Source organism: Salvelinus namaycush, chromosome 18 (genome assembly GCF_016432855.1).
Source record: "Salvelinus namaycush isolate Seneca chromosome 18, SaNama_1.0, whole genome shotgun sequence".
In the NCBI taxonomy this organism is placed as follows: domain Eukaryota; kingdom Metazoa; phylum Chordata; class Actinopteri; order Salmoniformes; family Salmonidae; genus Salvelinus; species Salvelinus namaycush.
This window is the reverse complement of record NC_052324.1, coordinates 25,297,965-25,317,572: the sequence shown is the minus strand read 5'-3', so window position 1 is coordinate 25,317,572 and position 19,608 is coordinate 25,297,965. Positions and strand designations below refer to the sequence as shown.

Genomic DNA, 19,608 nt, shown 5'->3' with positions numbered 1-19,608 from the left:
AAGCATAATAACGAGCTTCCGATACCTAGCTATCTCACAAGTAAACAAACTCTGCTCCTCGCCTCATCTTCTGCTCCTCACCTTACCATCCTACCTTCAGCAAAATCGCTTCTTGTATGACCTGCTGTCACCAGTTATTTTACAGGTTGTTTTCATCTATGCTGTCTCCATTGACAGCGGGACTGTTGGTGTGTGTGGAATACTAAGTGAAGTGTGTAAGCGCAGAGTGGTTTGTCTCAGAAGTGTGCATGCATTAGAGACACAAAGCAAGCTCTCGGGGCCACAGTGAGCAGGGCCGCTGCTGCTCCTACACCCTGTGATGTGAAGACTGAGTTATCTGACCACTGAGAGTTAGTGAGAGTTCGACTACTAGTGAAAATAACTTAAATAAGGCAAAAGCTCTCTTTCTCTCTTTTTTCCTGCTTGATGGTGGGAAAAGATCTGTTTGTGGAGATGAGACTGATGAAAAAGAGAGGTTTGATGATTTGAAAGAGCTGGGATTGAGATTGCAGGACGCTATTGCAGCCAGGGTTATTCAGGGGTATCCAGGGGTATTCGGGAATATTCAGGGGTATTCAAGGTCGGCTTGTGGTCCCTAGTACTGCGGCTGCTGGTTTTATTTTTGATTGGCCTAAGATTCCGTCTAATCACCTGATCGCTCAGGTCTGAATCTGTCCCTGATTATGAGAGGAAGATAACATCAGTGCTGCGCTTCATGGTTGGTAGGGTGGCGAGGCCTGAGCCTGGCTATCCCTGTGGGTTGGTAGGGTGGTGAGGTCTGAGCCTGGCTATCCCTGTGGGTTGGTAGGGTGGTGAGGTCTGAGCCTGGCTATCCCTGTGGGCTGGTAGGGTGGTGAGGTCTGAGCCTGGCTATCCCTGTGGGTTGGTAGGGTGGCGAGGTCTGAGCCTGGCTATCCCTGTGGGTTGGTAGGGTGGTGAGGTCTGAGCCTGGCTATCCCTGTGGGTTGGTAGGGTGGCGAGGTCTGAGCCTGGCTATCCCTGTGGGTTGATAGGGTGGCGAGGTCTGAGCCTGGCTATCCCTGTGGGTTGGTAGGGTGGTGAGGTCTGAGCCTGGCTATCCCTGTGGGTTGGTAGGGTGGCGAGGTCTGAGCCTGGCTATCCCTGTGGGTTGGTAGGGTGGCGAGGTCTGAGCCTGGCTATCCCTGTGGGTTGGTAGGGTGGTGAGGTCTGAGCCTGGCTATCCCTGTGGGTTGGTAGGGTGGTGAGGTCTGAGCCTGGCTATCCCTGTGGGTTGGTAGGGTGGTGAGGTCTGAGCCTGGCTATCCCTGTGGGTTGGTAGGGTGGTGAGGTCTGAGCCTGGCTATCCCTGTGGGTTGGTAGGGTGGTGAGGTCTGAGCCTGGCTATCCCTGTGGGTTGGTAGGGTGGTGAGGTCTGAGCCTGGCTATCCCTGTGGGTTGGTAGGGTGGCGAGGTCTGAGCCTGGCTATCCCTGTGGGTTGGTAGGGTGGCGAGGTCTGAGCCTGGCTATCCCTGTGGGTTGGTAGGGTGGCGAGGTCTGAGCCTGGCTATCCCTGTGGGTTGGTAGGGTGGCGAGGTCTGAGCCTGGCTATCCCTGTGGGTTGGTAGGGTGGCGAGGTCTGAGCCTGGCTATCCCTGTGGGTTGGTAGGGTGGCGAGGTCTGAGCCTGGCTATCCCTGTGGGTTGGTAGGGTGGCGAGGTCTGAGCCTGGCTATCCCTGTGGGTTGGTAGGGGGGCGAGGCCTGAGCCTGGCTATCCCTGTGGGTTGGTAGGGTGGTGAGGTCTGAGCCTGGCTATCCCTGTGGGTTGGTAGGGTGGTGAGGTCTGAGCCTGGCTATCCCTGTGGGTTGGTAGGGTGGCGAGGTCTGAGCCTGGCTATCCCTGTGGGTTGGTAGGGTGGCGAGGCCTGAGCCTGGCCATCTCAGGACATGAGGGATCAGTGGGTAGTCTGGAGCAACACGTGGTCTCCATCTGCAGCTCACTGGGATGACCCTAACTAACACTTTAATTAATGAGAGCACAATCTCACAGACAGACAGACTGGAAGAGTGGAAACATGCAATAACCCCACAAGCTCTTCTCTCTCTGCCCAATGCAAGAGTAGCGCCACACTCAAAAATGCCCTCACTAACAATGGGCAAGGGATGTTACTATGCATTTAAATTTGTGATTTGATGATTGTTTTCTGATTCATCTAGTCACAATAGAGCCAAACGTAGTTAATATGTCTGTCGTTTCATCCTCAGTGTTTGGTCTGAGGTGCCAAGTCATACCTAGCTGCCGCTGTTTCTGTTTCTATTTTTATTTCAGATGAAGCATACAGAAAGCACTCCAGATTGATTCTCGATTCCCTTTGATGGTTTCTCAGACGTTGCCCTCGCACATTTCCCCCTCCCAGAACCACTCCAGCAGATAAAAGGAGCTTCAAAGCCGGCAGCTTTCCGCTCAAATCTTGTTTTTTTCCACTTATATGTTTTCCATTACTGTGAGAAAAGATTTCAGTTAGATTGGTTGGAAATGTTCTTTCACATTTAGCGTTATCAACTAACTCAAACCTATCACGCTGAAGATCTGTGTTCTATTCGTGATCAGCTGAGTTTTCAAAGCAGGGATTGTTCTGTGCTTCGGCTGACGTGCCAGTTCGCAGTTGACAGGATTTTATAATTGTATAGACTCGATCTTAATACGCAAGAACGATACTGACAAACACCAATTGGAGTCTGCCAGTGTATAGTTGAAATAAGGTTCTATCATGTGAATATCTATGTCGCTGAGCTAAGGTGGGGATGATTATATTATGTGAATATCTTTATTGTCCCTAAACTGACACTGGGTGAGGCTTGTGAGGATATGTCCTTGGGTAGACCTCAATAGGGGCATTGTTCCCCTCCTGGAGAAAGGTGAGGCCTGAGAGGATATGGGAGGTACAGTAATGCTCACAATGGGAAGGGGCTCTGAGGAATCAAGCATTTCTAAGGATGAAGCTATTGCTTGCTGTCAGAAACCCCACATTTTAACCAACACCCATAGATGGAATTTAGAGCATGTTAGTGGTGTGGTGCTCATCCCTTGAGCATTGTTTGTACACTTCATCAAAGATGACCGAAAAGCTCACTATCTAATCATTGTTTTTTGTACATCTTTGCTATGACAGAAACGTCCAATAACAATTGCATTTAATCTGGCTACAATCAATACAACAAGTGTAGACAGGATCTGAGTGTTGAGTAAGGCTGCAGGGTTACACTATACAAGACTGAAGTAGTGCCAGACCATCCTCTCAATCTAAACATCTCGAGATCTTGGAACTAAAAGGTTCTATCAGCAAAAATATGATTCTGATATAATTGGCTTTAAAGTCCCGAACTCCCATTGGTTTGAGTGGTGTCAGCAATTTGTATCTTGTATTCTTTTGAACTTAAAATTAATTGGGGTATTTAGAATACTTGAATCTTTAGAATCTTGCCATAATATGAACTTAGCCCTATTTGGTAAAAGATCATCTTCTGTATACCACCCCTACCTTGTCACAACAAAACTTATTTGACTCAAACGTGTTAAGGAAAAAAATTCCACAAGTTAACTTTTAACAGGGTACACTTGTTAATTGAATTGCATTCCAGGTGACTACCTCAGTAAGCTGGTTGAGAGCATGCAAAGCTGTCATCAAGGCAAAGGGTGGCTACTTTGAAGAATCTCAAATATAAAATATATTTAGATTTGTTTAACACTTTTTGGTTACTACATGATTCCATATGTGTTATTTCATAGTTTTGATGTATTCACTATTATTCTACAATGTAGAAAATAGTAAAATAAAGAAAAACCCTGGAATGAGTAGGTGTGTCCAAACTTTTGACTGGTACTGTAGGTAGAGAACATTGAACATAACAAGGCTATGTTAATTTGGATAAAAATGCAGATAGAACCTTATAGTCCCGAGCTCTCAAACTGTTACAGAAGTGTTATGATTAATTGACTTCTCTGGCTCTGGTCCAGGACCAGGTCTTCACTCAGCTAGGTAAAGACCAAGCCGAATCCTAGCTTCCACTTAAGTAAAATGTTAACTTAATTATGCATTGATGTCAATGGGAGACTAAGTGAAAGTTTGACTTAGTGGAAATTAAGATTCACCTCATGGTCAGAAGTTACTTTCTAATAATGTGAGCCATTTTGCCCCATGGGGAGGAGGAACAGAGCAGCAGAGGTTCAGCAACAGCACATCCTCATGGTGTTTCTGATATTACAGAGAGATCCCATATGAAGATAAAGTGAGGTCTGCTGCCAGAGAGAGCTGTCCTTGCCTGTAGACTAGCTGGCTGGCTGTTGATAGATGGATATGACTGAGTGTTAGTAATGAACGGGGCCTGCTAGCCCGGGGAAGTGTGGTTTATTTCTCTATAATCTTCACTGCTTGCTTATTTTTTCTCCCATGGCACTGGCAGGATGTATTCAGAAGTCAGGGCGATGATAAAATATGATTTTCATCTTCATTTATTCCTGTCATCTGATTCATCTGTGTTCCGTGTGTTGTCTGGGTTACGGGTCTGGCCTGTGGACCCAGCCATGAGCCTGTCTGCTGAAGGCTGATTGGCCAGCCTGTCCTGTAGAATGCAGATGACTGGCCAACGGCCTCCTAACTCCTCATTACCTTCCAGTCACATTGTGGTGGCTGGCTGGTTCATTACCATGGTGATTGCAGCAGGCCTTCTTCCTCCCCAGTACCCAGGTTCTAGAACCAGACTCATTACATTAGAACACTTTTGGCAGCAGCAGTGTGATGTGGGCCTTTTGGTTCAGCTCATCGCCAAACAGGGAAAACATTGTTTAAACTTTTGACAACTTTTTTTTTTCTTTTACTCTATTTTTGTGCTTACGTTTACTGTAAAACAGACTTGTGATTGGCGTTGATAATTGTTCAATGGTGATTTGTTGTTGTCACTTAATTAACAAATGTCTGTGGCCTGAATTATGTATCCTACTCTCTGAGTCACATTCTCCACCCACTGCATGGTCTGCTCCTGTACTCTTAAAACCTCTCTGGGATAGGCGGGACGCTTGCGTCTCACTTGGCCAATACCCAGGGAAAATGGAGAGCGCCAAATTTTTTAAAAAATGATATAAAAATCAAACTTTCATTAAATCACACATGTAAGATACCAAATTAAAGCTACACTCGTTGTGAATCCAGCCAACATGTCAGATTTCAAAAAGGCTTTTCGGCGAAAGCATAAGATGCTATTATCTGATGATAGCACAACAGTAAACAAAGAGAGTAGCATATTTCAACACTGCAGACACGACACAAAACGCAGAAATAAAATATAAATCATGCCTTACCTTTGACGAGATTCTTTTGTTGGCACTCCAATATGTCCCATAAACATCACAAATGGTCCTTTTGTTCGATTAATTCCGTCCATATATATCCAAATTGTCCATTTATTTGGCGCGTTTGATCCAGAAAAAAACAGCTTCCAATTTGCGCAACGTCACTAGAAATTATCTCAAAAATGACCTCTAAACTTTGCCAAAACATTTCAAACTACTTGTGTAATACAACTTAAGGTATTTGTAAACGTTAATAATCGATCAAATTGAAGACGGGTCTATCTGTTTTCAATAGAGGAGATCAACAAACTAACGCTACGTTTCTAGTCTTGCGCAACTCTCAAACAGTACACACAACTTTACATTGATTCCAGATGGTAGTACTTCTTCATTGCACAAAGGAATAACCTCAAACAATTTACAAAGACTGGTGACATCCAGTGGAAGCGGTAGGAACTGAAAACAGGGTGATTAGAAATCTAGTATCCCAATGAAATCTCATTGAACAGACGGTGACCTAAAAAAGAAAAGAAAATGAATGGTTAGTCCTCGGGGTTTTGCCTGCTACATAAGTTCTGTTATACTTACAGACATGATTCAAACCGTTTTAGAAACTTCATAGTGTTTTCTATCCAAATACTAATAATATGGATATCTTATATTCTGGGGATGAGTAGAAGGAAGTTGAAATTGGGCACGCTATTTATCCAAAAGTGAAAATGCTGCCCCCTATCAGCTGGAATGACTATGCTTTGTGTAACTCACTCCTTGTTCTTATCACTGTGAGCAAAACACATCATTCACAGACCAAGCGTGAAATTGGGATTTTATTGGAGGCGGAACAGCTTCTAAAATGTATTGCTTTTCCATGATAATTTATTTTAAGCCGAACTAACATCTCCTAGAAGCCAAATTGAAGCCAAACTGTCACCCAAACTACCATTGTAGAACTTAGTTGATCTCTGTTCTGTTACCCCCCCAACCAATTTTTTATTTATTTAAGATATCTTTAATTGGTCTAGCCTATATTCTAAAATTAAACAATTTTAGTTCTAGTAATCACCTTTGAGTGTGGACTGTATTATTATGCATACTGGGAAAGAATGTATAGGCGTAGGCGACGCTGTTGATTCATTGATTGTGTCAGGCAGCTTAGAGTTAGCCTACAGTAGTGCATTTGTATTTGATTTTCAATAGCGTAGTAATAGGGAATGTTTTATATTGACTTACCTTCATGTCTTAAAGTATTGATGGACTGTTGTTTCTCTTTTCTTATTTGAGCTGTTCTTGCCATAATATGGACTTGGTTTTTTACCAAATAGAGCTATCTTCTGGATACCACCCCTACCTTGTCACAACACAACTGATTGTCTCAAACGCATTAAGAAGGAAATAAATACCACAAATTAACTTTTAATAAGGCACACATGTTAATTGAAATGCATTCCAGGTGACTACCTCATGAAGCTGGTTGAGAGAGTGCCAAGAGTGTGCAAAGCTGTCATCAAGACAAAGGGTGGCTACTTTGAAGAATCTCAAAAATAAAATATATTTTGATTAACACTTTTTTTGGTTACTACATGATTCCATATGTGTTATTTCATAGTTTTCATGTCTTCGCTATTATTCTACAATGTAGAACATAGTAAAACTAAAGAAAACCCTGGAATGAGTAGGTGTGTCACAACTTTTGACTGGTACTGTATTAGTAAAGACAATATTACATTGAGAATAGTCTGATGGATGATCACTTGATGAGAGAACAGCTGTGCAGCCTGAGGCAAGGAACAGTGTGCAAGCTTTTTTGCGATGTTCTCAAATTATTAATAGCCTATAGTCACATCATGCAGCCCAAATACTGTATGTTCTGATTTCTAAGACATTCTAAGGTTTGTATCATTAGCAACTAAAGTTGCCAAATAACTCTAAATCTAACGTACCCTATAGGATCTGTTTGAAATGATCACTTTTACACTCAACATAGCCTTCATATGCGCAGCCACTCCAGAATGGGAAAAATATCCTTTCTATTTCATTCAGCGAAGTTCAATTATATTCTTCTTACTATAAAATCATATAATATAACATAGTAACATGGGACTTATAAGCATATCTTGTCTGCTAAATGAACAAGCCTTCAGCCTATGACATGCCGCATAGCCAGATAGCCTAACAACGTAGGCCGACTCATATTCTGTTAATCTGAAATACATTTTATTTTCTTTAGACCTAAAATAAATAATGGATTCATTGTTATGGTGTATATTAAATTCATTTATTAGACTTGTTAAAATGTAGATGTTCCAAAGGCACATCAGCAGCTTGTATGTGTGGAGGCCTGAAGCTGCTAAATGTGTTTATGTTAATTAACGCAAAATTACCATGAGACAGGCAGACTTTTGCATGACAATAACCGGCTGACAAAATTTCATGACCACCACAGCCCTAGCATCAAACACACCAACACCATGGACAGTGAGTTAAAGCCCCTGGCTATGTATGTACAGTGCATTCGGAAAGTATTCAGACCGCTTGATTTTTTTCAACATTTTGTTACGTTACAGCCTTATTCTAAAATGGATGAAATATTTTTTTTCACTATTTAATCTATTAATTAATACTCCATAATGACAAAGCAAAAACAGGTTTATAGATTTTTTGCTAAAAAATTTACTATATTTTTTAAATATCACTTTTACAAAAGTATTCCCTTTACTCTACTTTTTTGAAGCACCTTTGGCAGGGATTACAGCCTTGAGTCTTCGGTATGACGCGACAAGCTTGGCACACCTGTATTTGGGGAGTTTCTCCCATTCTTATCTTTATTTAGCCTTTATTTAACTAGGCAAGTCAGTTAAAAACAAATTCTTATTCTCTGCAGATCCTCTCAAGCTCTGTCAGGTTGGATGGTGAGCTTCGTTGCACAGCTATTTTCAGGTCTCCCCAGAGATGTTCGATCGGGTTGAAGTCCGATCAGGTCCGATCGGGTTGAAGTTCTGGCTCAAGGACATTTAGAGACTTATCCCGAAGCCACTCCTGTATGGTCTTGGTTGTGTGCTTAAGGTCGTTGTCCTGTTGGAAGGTGAACCTTCGTCCCAGTGTGAGGTCCTGAGCACTGCGGAGCAGGTTTTCATCAATGATCTCTCTGTACTTTGCTTCATTCATCTTTCCCTCGATCCTAACTAGTCTCCTAGTCCCTGCCGCTGAAAAACATTCCCACAGCATGCTGCTGTCACCACCATGCTTCACTGTAGGGATGGAGCCTGGTTTCCTCCAGACATGACACTTTGCATTTAGGACAAAGAGTTCAATCTTGGTTTCATCAGACCAGAGAATCTTGTTTCTCATGGTCTGAGAGTCATTTAGGTGCCAAGCGGGCTGTCATGTGCCTTTTACTGAGGAGTGGCTTCTGTCTGGCCATTCTACCATAAAGGCCTGATTGGTGGAGTGCTGCAGAGATGGTTGTCCTTCTGGAAGGTTCTCCCATCTCCACAGAGGAACTCTAGAGCTCTGTCAGAGTGACCATCGGGTTCTTGGCCACCTCCCTGACCAAGGCCCTTCTCCCCCGATTGCCCAGTTTGGCCGTGCGGCCAGCTCTAGGAAGAGTCTTGGTGGTTCCAAACTTCTTCCATTTAAGAATGATGGAGGCCACTGTGTTCTTAGGGACCTTCAATACTGCAGATTTTTTGGTACCCTTCCCCAGATCTGTGTCTCAACACAATCCTGTCTCGGAGCTCTAAGGAACAATTCCTTCAACCTCGTGGCTTGATTTTTGCTCTGACATGCACTGTCAACTGTGGGACCTTATATAGACAGGTGTGTGCCTTTCCTAGTCATGTCCAATCAATTGAATTTAGCACAGGTGGACTCCAATCAAGTTGTAGAAACATCTCAAGGATGATCAATGGAAACAGGATGCACCTGAGCTCAATTTCGAGTCTCAAAGCAAAAGGTCTGAATACTTATGTAAATAAGGTATTTCTGTTTTTATTTGTAATAAATGTGCAAAAATTTCTAAAAACCTGTTTTCACTTCGTCATTATGGGGTATTGTGTGTAGATTGAGGATTTTTTTTTATTCAATCCATTTTAGAATAAGGCTGTAATGAAATGTTGAAAAAGTCAAGGGGTTTGAATATTTTCCGAATGCGCTTTGTGTGTGTGTGTTTCTAAATTCAGCAAAAATAGAAACGTCCCTTTTTCAGGACCCTGTCTTTAAAATATAATTCTTAAAAATCCAAATAACTTCACAGATCTTCATTGTAAAGGGTTTAAACACTGTTTCCCATGCTTGTTCAATGAACCATAAACAATTAATGAACATGCACCTGTGGAACGGTCGTTAAGACACTAACAGCTTACAGACGGTAGGCAATTACGGTCACAGTTATGAAAACTTAGGACACTAAAGAGGCCTTTCTACTGACTCTGAAAAACACCAAAAGAAAGATGCCCAGGGTCCCTGCTCATCTGCGTGAACGTGCCTTAGGCATGCTGCAAGGAGGCATGAGGACAGCAGATGTGGCCAGGGCAATAAATTGCAATGTCCATACTGTGCGACACCGAAGACAGCGCTACAGGGAGACAGGACGGACAGCTGATCATCTTCGCAGTGGCAGACCACGTGTAACAACATCTGCACAGGATCGGTACATCCAAACATCACACTTGCGGGACTGGTACAGGATGGCAACAACAACTACCCGAGTTACACCAGGAACGCACAATCCCTCCATCAGTGCTCAGACTGTCCGCAATAGGCTGAGAGAGGCTGGACTGAGGGCTTGTAGGCCTGTTGTAAGGCAGGTCCTCACCAGACATCACCGGCAACAACGTCGCCTATGGGCACAAACCCACCATCGCTGGACCAGACAGGACTAGCAAAAAGTGCTCTTCACTGACGAGTCACGGTTTTGTCTCACCAGGGGTGATGGTCGGATTCGCGTTTATCGCCGAAGGAATGAGCTTAACACAGGCAATCTCAATGCTGTGCGTTACAGGGAAGACATCCTCCTCCCTCATGTGCTACCTTTCCTGCAGGCTCATCCTGACATGACCCTCCAGCATGACAATGCCACCAGCCATACTGCTTGTTCTGTGCGTGATTTCCTGCAAGACAGGAATATCAGTGTTCTGCCATGGCCAGCGATGAGCCCGGATCTCAATTCCATAGAGCACGTCTGGGACCTGTTGGATCGGAGGGCTAGGGCTAAGGCCATTCCCCCCATAAATGACCGGGAACTTGCAGGTGCCTTGGTGGAAGAGTGGGGTAACATCTCAAAGCAAGAACTGGCAAATCTGGTGCAGTCCATGAGGAGGAGTTGCACTGCAGTACTTAATGCAGCTGGTGGCCACACCGGATACTGACTGTTACTTTTGATTTTGACCCCCCCTTTGTTCAGGGACACATTATTCCATTTCTGTTAGTCACATGTCTGTGGAACTTGTTCAGTTTATGTCTCAGTTGTTGAATCTTGTTATGTTCATACAAATATTTACACGTTAAGTTTGCTGAAAATAAACGCAGTTGACAGTGAGAGGACGTTTCTTTTTTTGCTGAATTTATGTATGTATGTATGTACAGTTGAAGTCGGAAGTTTACATACACTTAGGTTGTAGTCATTAAAACTCGTTTTTCAACCACTCCACAAATTTCTTGTTAACAAACTATAGTTTTGGCAAGTCGGTTAGGACATCTACTTTATGCATGACACAAGTAATTTTTCCAACAATTATTTACAGACAGATTATTTCACTTATAATTCACTGAATAACAATTCCAGTGGGTCAGAAGTTTAAATACACTAGTTGACTGTGCCTTTAAACAGCTTGGAAAATTCCCGAAAATTATGTCATGGCTTTAGAAGCTTTTGATAAATAATGTCAATTAGCCTGAGTCAATTGGAGGTGTACCCGTGGATGTATTTCAAGGCCTCTTTGCTTGACATCATGGGGAAATCAAAAGAAATCAGCCAAGACCTTTTTTGTTGTTGACCTCCGCAAGTCTGGGTCATCCTTGGGAGCAATTTCCAAACGCCTGAAGGTACCACGTTCATCTGTGCAAACAATAGTATGCAAGTATAAACACCATGGGACCACGCAGCCGTCATACCGCTCAGGAAGGAGAAGCGTTCTGTCTCCTAGAGATGAACGTACTTTGGTGCGAAAAGTGCAAATCAATCCCAGAACAACAGCAAAAGGACCTTGTGAATATGCTGGAGGAAACAGGTACAAAAGTATCTATATCCACAGTAAAACGAGTCCTATATTGACATAACCTGAAAGGCTGCTCAGCAAGGAAGAAGCCACTGCTCCAAAACCTCCATAAAAAAAGCCAGACTACGGTTTGCAACCGCACATGGGGACAAAGATCGTACTTTTTGGAGAAATGTCCTCTGGTCTGATGAAACAAAAATAGAACTGTTTGGCCATAATGACCATCGTTATGTTTGGAGGAAAAAGGGGGAGGCTTGCAAGCCGAAGAACACCATCCCAACCGTGAAGCACGGGGTTGGCAGCATCATGTTGTGGGGGTGTTTTGCTGCAGGAGGGACTGGTGCACTTCACAAAATAGATGGCCTCATGAGGAAGGAAAATTATGTGGATATATTGAAGCAACATCTCAAGACATTAGTCAGGAAGTTAAAGCTTGGTCGCAAATGGGTATCCAAATGGACAATGACCCCAAGCATACTTCCAAAGTTGTGGCAAAATAGCTTAAGGACAACGAAGTTAAGGCATTGGAGTGGCCATCACAAAGCTCTGACCTCAATCCCATAGAAAATTTGTGGGCAGAACTGAAAAAGCGCGTGCGAGCAAGGAGGCCTGCAAACCTGACTCAGTTACACCAGCTCTGTCAGGAGGAATGGGCCAAAATTCACCCAACTTATTGTGGGAAGCTTGTGGAAGGCTACCCAAAATGTTTGACCCAAGTTAAACAATTTAAAGGCAATGCTACCAAATACTAATTAAGTGGATGTAAACTTCTGACCCACTGGGAATGTGATGAAAGAAATAAAAGCTGAAATAAATCATTCTCTCTTCTATTATTCTGACATTTCACATTCTTAAAATAAAGTGGTGATCCTAACTGACCTAAAACAGGGAATTTTTCTAGGATTAAATGTCAGGAATTGTGAAAAACTCAGTTTAAATGTATTTGGCTAAGGTGTATGTAAACTTCCGACTTCAACTGTAGGTAGGTAGGTATAATACTGGCTGTTTTTCTACTTGGCAAGTGGGATTATTAGGTGAAAGCAGTGCAGATTCGCGCAGTGGACTGTACTCCTATAGGATTTTCTCTCCCTTCACTACCTTCTTGGTATTACCCACATGATATAGCTTTGCTTTGCAATACTCACAGAAGCTGTGGCAACAGACTACCCACATGGGCACTGATACAGGTGGTGTTTCTGGTCTGTGTTACTGGTTGACTGGCCCTCCTCCAGAGCAGAGGCTGGTTGACTGGCCCTCCTCCAGAGCAGAGGCTGGGTGCTGGGGATCACTGAGTCACCATGCTCCCCCAGGCCTGCTAGCACAGCATCCCATTCTCCTACCTACAGTACACACTCCACTCTGAATAATTGAACAGAGCAGAGGGGGAAGGAAGAGGCAAGATGGAGAGAGGATCACCTCCATTAACAGATGCCAGGAAATCGGTGCTCTGTGTGTGCGTGCGTGTGTGTGCATATAGTCTGTTTGCACTGTGTGTGTGTGTAAAGCAGTAACACTGATTGAGCGGGCATGATCAAAGAAGGGTGGTTCCTCGAAACCGCTGCCTCTTCCCCATGAGACATTTAATTTATTCATGTTGTGTACACTAACACCGCTCCCTCATTTAGACCAACAGAAAGCTCTGTCTGTCTGTCTGTCTGTCTGTCTGTCTGTCTGTCTGTCTGTCTGTCTGTCTGTCTGTCTGTCTGTCTGTCTGTCTGTCTGTCTGTCTGTCTGTCTGTCTGTCTGTCTGTCTGTCTGTCTGTCTGTCTGTCTGTCTGTCTGTCTGTCTGTCTGTCTGTCTGTACACTTAACCACCCTGCATTGTGGGTCTCTAGAAGGAGACCCTGCAGGGGGCAATGAGGCATAGAGACCTTTTTTGGGCTCATACAATGTCTTGACATTTCTACCTACGGATCCAATTAAAATGTGTGCAGTGATAAAAATTGGATTACTTGGTATTCTTGATTGCAGCATTTTCCAGGTATCTTTGCATATTTCACAGTATGTGATGATAAATAAGCCTGTGGATAAGATCAAGCTTGACACACAAAATGTCTTAGTGATTCTGTTTAAGTCCTGGACTAGGTTTTCCAGAACTCCCAGTAGGTGGATTCACAGATTTTGTGCTTATTCCCTCCTGATGCCAGGAATCTTTCAACCAGGATTTAGTGAGATAGTGTGTACCATCCACAGTGGTAACACACTGCCTATGCGAGCTGTCTGTTGGACTCCATGCCCGGTCTGTCTGCAACTCCCTCTCTAATTCCAGGAAATGTTAGACATTGTAATATAGCTCAGCCCTGCACCCCGGTATAGCCCTTTCCTCATGTGTCATCATCTCTCATTGACTTTTATATCTGAGGCTGAGAGAAGATCTGGTATGTTCCATGTATGGCTGATGATGCCATTGTTAATATTTCTGAATCTCAAGAGGCGAAGAAGCAATTCCAGGTTTACACCGTGTCCTCCTTTTTGCATAGTTTTCCCATTTGCGCAGGATTAAAGATACTGAAAATCTTGTTTCCGCTGATGACTGTGTGTATGTGTGTGTGTGTGTGTGGTAGATGTGATGATTGTGGGTATGGAGGAGGAGGGGGGTGCAGCAGTAACCTATTTGCATCTCCCCTCCATCCCTCATTTCATAGGCAGATTTTTTTTTTCACAGGCAGATTACAATCCTCTTATCAGTATGAATCAGTATTTGTCATATATTTACATATAAACTCAGCAAAAAAAGAAACACCCCTTTTTCAGGACCCTGTCTTTCAAAGATAATAAATAAAAATCCAAATAACTTCACAGATCTTCATTGTAAAGGGTTTAAACACTGTTTCCCATGCTTGTTCAATTAATCATAAACAATTAATGAACCTGCACCTGTGGAACGGTCGTTAAGACACTAATGGCTTACAGACGGTAGGCAATTAAGGTCACAGTTATGAAAACTTAGGACACTAAAGAGGCCTTTCTACTGACTCTGAAAAACACCAAAAGAAAGATGCCCAGGGTCCCTGCTCATCTGCGTGAACGTGCCTTAGGCATGCTGCAAGGAGGCATGAGGACAGCAGATTTGGCCAGGGCAATAAATTGCAATGTCCGTACTGTGAGACGCCTAAGACAGCGCTGCAGGGAGACAGGACGGACAGCTGATCGTCCTCGCAGTGGCAGACCACGTGTAACAACACCTGCACAGGATCGGTACATCCAAACATTGGAGGGTGAGGGCTAGGACCATTCCCCCCAGAAATGTCCGGGAACTTGCAGGTGCCTTGGTGGAAGAGTGAGGTAACATCTCACAGCAAGAACTGGCAAATCTGGCACAGTCCATGAGGAGGAGATGCACTGCAGTATTAATGCAACTGGTGGCCACACCAGATACTGACTGTTACTTTGGATTTTGACCCCCCCCCACCTTTGTTCGGGGACACATTATTCCATTTCTGTTAGTCACATGTTTGTGTCTCAGTTGTTGAATTTTGTTATGTTCATACAAATATTTTCACTTGTTATGTTTGCTGACAATAAACGCAGTTGACAGTGAGAGGACGTTTCTTTTTTTGCTGAATTTATGTAGGTGCATATGTGCGCATCCAATTGTGCAATTGTGTGTCATTCATTGTGCGCCTTCTATCTCTGAATCTTCAGATATCACTATGTATGAATGAACTATGAATGGAGTTTCCTAACTGCTGTCCTCTCTCCTCTCCAGGTGCCCCTGGCTGACCAACACGATCTCCCCCGCCGTGCCTCTCTACAATGGCGTCGTCTTCCTATTTGTGCTGGCCAACTTCAGCATGGCTACTTTCATGGACCCTGGAGTCTTCCCAAAAGGTCAGTTCCCTTTTACTACTGAAAGTGTCTGTATGAGATGAATGGGTCTCTCTCTCTTTATGTCTGTCTGTCTCTCACTCTCTCTCTCTGTCTGGGTCTTTTCAGTACCCATTAGCCCACAACTCCTGTTTTAGCTAATAACTGGGCCCTCTCTGCACCATGCTATGCATGACTTACCTGCCTGTGACCAGGCTACCAAGCCCTGGTTGAGGTTACGAGTCCCACTGCTGCTGCCTTAGAAAAAATACTGGCAGTACTTGATGTTAGTCAGCTGTTAGTAATGGTAAAGAAAGGGAAACACTGTGTGTGTGTCATCCACTCCTGGGGGATGGCCCGGCCCCTATGTTTAGTAATGATCGTTGAATGTGGCCCATTTACACCTTATGGTTGTAACATGCTTGTAACATAATAAGCTCCGGACTTTAAGAACTACTTGTCCCCCCATAAACAGGTAATAATCGTTACAGCACATATGACACAGCCAGGTTCATGTATCTTCCTGAAGTGGTCTCTCCTACTGTGGTTGTTGTAGAGATGGAGTGGAGAGCTGCCGTAGTTTTTTAGTTTCACGTTGCTGTAGTTTTATAGAGAGAGAGTAGTGGGAAACGCATGCCCACTATATTGAGATGCCTGTGGCCACATGGATAATCCTACTGCTCCTGCCTCCACAGACTGTATCTGTGTGGGGAGAAACAAACTGCAGTTAAATCCCTGCTTCTAAGAGTGGTATGGCCTCAGGGGTATATTTCGTAGATCCTACCCTGTCAATACAATCCTCATGAGCTGTCATCGCTGCTGTAGAGAGCTAGGCTGTATCTGACAGTTTATTCCTTTCTCTTCAATTGGTGTAAATCTGTGTATGACGTACAGTACCAGTCAAAAGTATGGACACACCTACTCATTCCAGGGTTTTTCTTTATTTTTACTATTTTCTACATCTGTCTAGAATAATAGTGAAGACATGAAAACTATGAAATAACACATATGGAATCATATAGTAACCAAAAAACTGTTAAACAATTGTTGTTCTACAATGTAGAAAATAGTAAAAATAAAGAAAAACCCTTGAATAAGTAGGTGTGTCCATACTTTTGACTGGTACTGTATGTACATTGAATGTGACTACCAGGTTCAAATGTAAAGGCTTCTATTGTTCTGTAATGTAAAGCCTTGAAATGTAAAGGCGTATATTGTCTATTGGATGATAAAGCCTCTCATCAATTTGTCTGCTGAGGATTGTTTTTAAAGAGCAGACTGCAGGGGAGATGTTTACATTCAGTTTCCCAGTTGGTTACCTTTTAAATCTATTTGAAGAGTCTGAAAACTCATAACAACTGTGAAGTCTCTCAGTGGGATTGTGTGTGTGTGTGTGTGTGTGTGTGTGTGTGTGTGTGTGTGTGTGTGTGTGTGTGTGTGTGTGTGTGTGTGTGTGTGTGTGTGTGTGTGTGTGTGTGTGTGTGTGTGGTTGTTCCAAGTGTACGAATCCCATGACGATCATCCTTCAGGTTGAATGGGCTTTTTGATGAACCGAAAGACATCACATTTGATTTCCTATCTTGCTCCAGAGCAATACACTTCACATAGAAATATTGTCAAGTGGCCCATTGTGCAAAGATCTACAAAAACTCTGGAAATGTATTCGTTCAGAAAGAGAGTGGCAGTCCAATGAGTAGGGTGTGCAGTTGATGTGATCATTTTTTTTGTCATCCATCCAAATGCAGGCCCTCTGGGCTTTAACCATTACTGTGTAATGGTTAAACACATCTAACCAACCCTTACACTCAAACTTACTTCTATGTATGTATGTATGTATGTATGTATGTATGTATGTATGTATGTATGTATGTATGTATGTATGTATGTATGTATGTATGTATGTATGTATGTATGTATGTATGTATGTATGTATGTATGTATGTATGTATGTATGTATGTATGTGTACACACACACACACACACACACACACACACACACACACACACACACACACATTATATACTATTGATTCCACTGCCCACTTTATATTTGTAAATCCAGTCCATTATTACGATGCATACTACCTCTTCTATCACTTCTTCTACTTGTTATTTTTTACTTGACTCTTTTCATTGTTATTATTGATTAATGTTCTGCATTGTTGAGGGACCTAGCACCTTTTATACCTGCTGTAAACTGTGTATGTGACATGCATTTAATTTAGATTTGATGCCAAAGATGTGGGCTACAAAATGCATATTGTTTATAAAATTTAAATTTGTACAGACAGCTAACCATGGGAGTTAGCTTAATTTAAGTCTACCTCCTGTTGCCCCTGTCAAATGCAATCATAAATCAGATTGTGGGTGTGTGTGTGTGTGTGTGTACTTGCCTGCTAACGTGATCTCTCCCCTTGTGACAGCGGATGAGGATGAGGACAAGGACGATGATTTCCGGGCACCTCTCTACAAGAATGTAGAGATCAAAGGAATTCAGGTCCGGATGAAATGGTGTGCCACCTGTCACTTCTACAGACCGCCCCGCTGCTCTCACTGCAGTGTGTGTGACAACTGTGTGGAGGTAAGACTGACACAGACTGACACACTGACACAGACACAGACAGACACAGACCGACAGACACCACACTCTAGCTCATTTGTCAGCCGTTGACATTTCAATGTGGTGTTAGCCTTGTTTCTATATGTGACCTCTACAGTTGACTGATGGTATATGTTCACAGATAAGACCTGTCCATATACTGTGAACAATGTTATGTGGATTGCAATCATGTTTTTCCACCACATCCAAGCAACATTCAGTAAAACAGAAGATTGGTTTCATAACTTTGTTTTTCCCATTTGAAGCCTCACTCTCCAGCTGTGTTGCTCTCCCAGTAGCCTACTGATGCGGCTGTGCCTACCGCTCTTTCATATACAGTCTATCTCTCCATGAAAGAGTTGAAATCTGACTTTGAACTGAAGGTTGTGAGGCAGCCTCCTATATTTCAGTCAAACTACTTACACTGGTTCTGTGTTCTTCAGTAGACCCTCAACCACAATCAAAAACAAAGTCAGCTAAAGTACAGTAGATGTTTCTAAAAACTCTAGAAATCTGAGTTATGCAATCAGAGATGATGGAATTGATTGAAACATCTCTGTGGAGTGTGTGAATACACTGAAGAGCTTTTATCATGTAGTATGATCCTGTTAATCTCCACTCTACCCTATGACCATCTCCTAACACCCATCCACCTCTCTCTGTCCCTTCCCAGGACTTTGACCAGCACTGCCCTGGGGTGAACAACTGTATCTCTCCACCATCCTAAACACCCATCTCTCACTCTCTCCTCAGGACTTTGACCACCACTGCCCCTGGGTGAACAACTGTATCGGGCGTAGGAACTACCGTTACTTCTTCCTGTTCCTGCTGTCGCTAAGCATCCACATGGTGGGCGTGTTCTCCTTCGGCCTGCTGTTCGTGCTGCACCACATGGAGCAGCTGGGCACGTTGTACACCACCGTCACGTATCCTTCCACACTGACGCCAGCCGGATCTCATTTCACCTTCTATTGTATCAAAACTAGGGCCTTTTGTGTTCTGTTCTGAAGGCCCTGGGGAAAAGTGTGTCTGATCATTAAAATGGACCACCAGAATGGACCCCCCTCATTTTCTATGGGTTGACAATCACATCCTTGCGGGTGGATTGTGATAATGTTTGATTGTTGTACAGAGAAAATAAAATAGTTGTCTGAATGGCTCCGTGGCAGCCATACAGTCGTTGGTGGCAGTGGAGGTTGGCTTGCAGCTGCTAAAATGGCTCCTAACAACGTTAGCGCTCTCCTTTACTATGTATATCAAGTCTAGTGGTGATGTGTATAGCAGGGCTCTTCTTCATACCAGTCATGGGCCTGACAGGCTTCCATATGGTCCTTGTCGCCAGAGGTCGTACCACTAACGAACAGGTGAGAAGGGGCCCAGCTAAGAGCGGCTTAACCAGACACACACACACTCACAAACATACAGTACATTCTATCATGTATCACACAGGACACAATATCAGCATTGCAGCTTCACTTGCCAAATCAAAGCTGCTAGCTAGTTCTAGCTGTGTGTGTGTTCAGTCCTTGCGTCTTCACCCATTCTAACAAAGCCTTCTGTTCCTCAGGTGACGGGCAAGTTCCGTGGTGGAGTAAATCCCTTCACGCGGGGTTGCTGTGGCAACATCAAGTATGTCCTGTGTGCTCCCCTGGCGCCCAGGTAAGGAGGACATGGTTT

General features: G+C 43.5%; 1 protein-coding gene across 1 annotated transcript in view; it reads left to right on the top strand.

Moving 5' to 3' along the window:
• The window catches only part of LOC120063262 (palmitoyltransferase ZDHHC8B-like), a 114,114-nt gene that overhangs the window by 72,308 nt on the left and 22,198 nt on the right, over positions 1-19,608 (top strand). Inside the window, exons 2-6 of the mRNA XM_039013525.1 lie at positions 15,235-15,356; positions 17,756-17,913; positions 18,685-18,857; positions 19,193-19,295; positions 19,499-19,590. Coding sequence (XP_038869453.1) covers positions 15,235-15,356; positions 17,756-17,913; positions 18,685-18,857; positions 19,193-19,295; positions 19,499-19,590 — 648 coding nt within the window. The remainder of the gene's footprint in view (positions 1-15,234; positions 15,357-17,755; positions 17,914-18,684; positions 18,858-19,192; positions 19,296-19,498; positions 19,591-19,608) is intronic.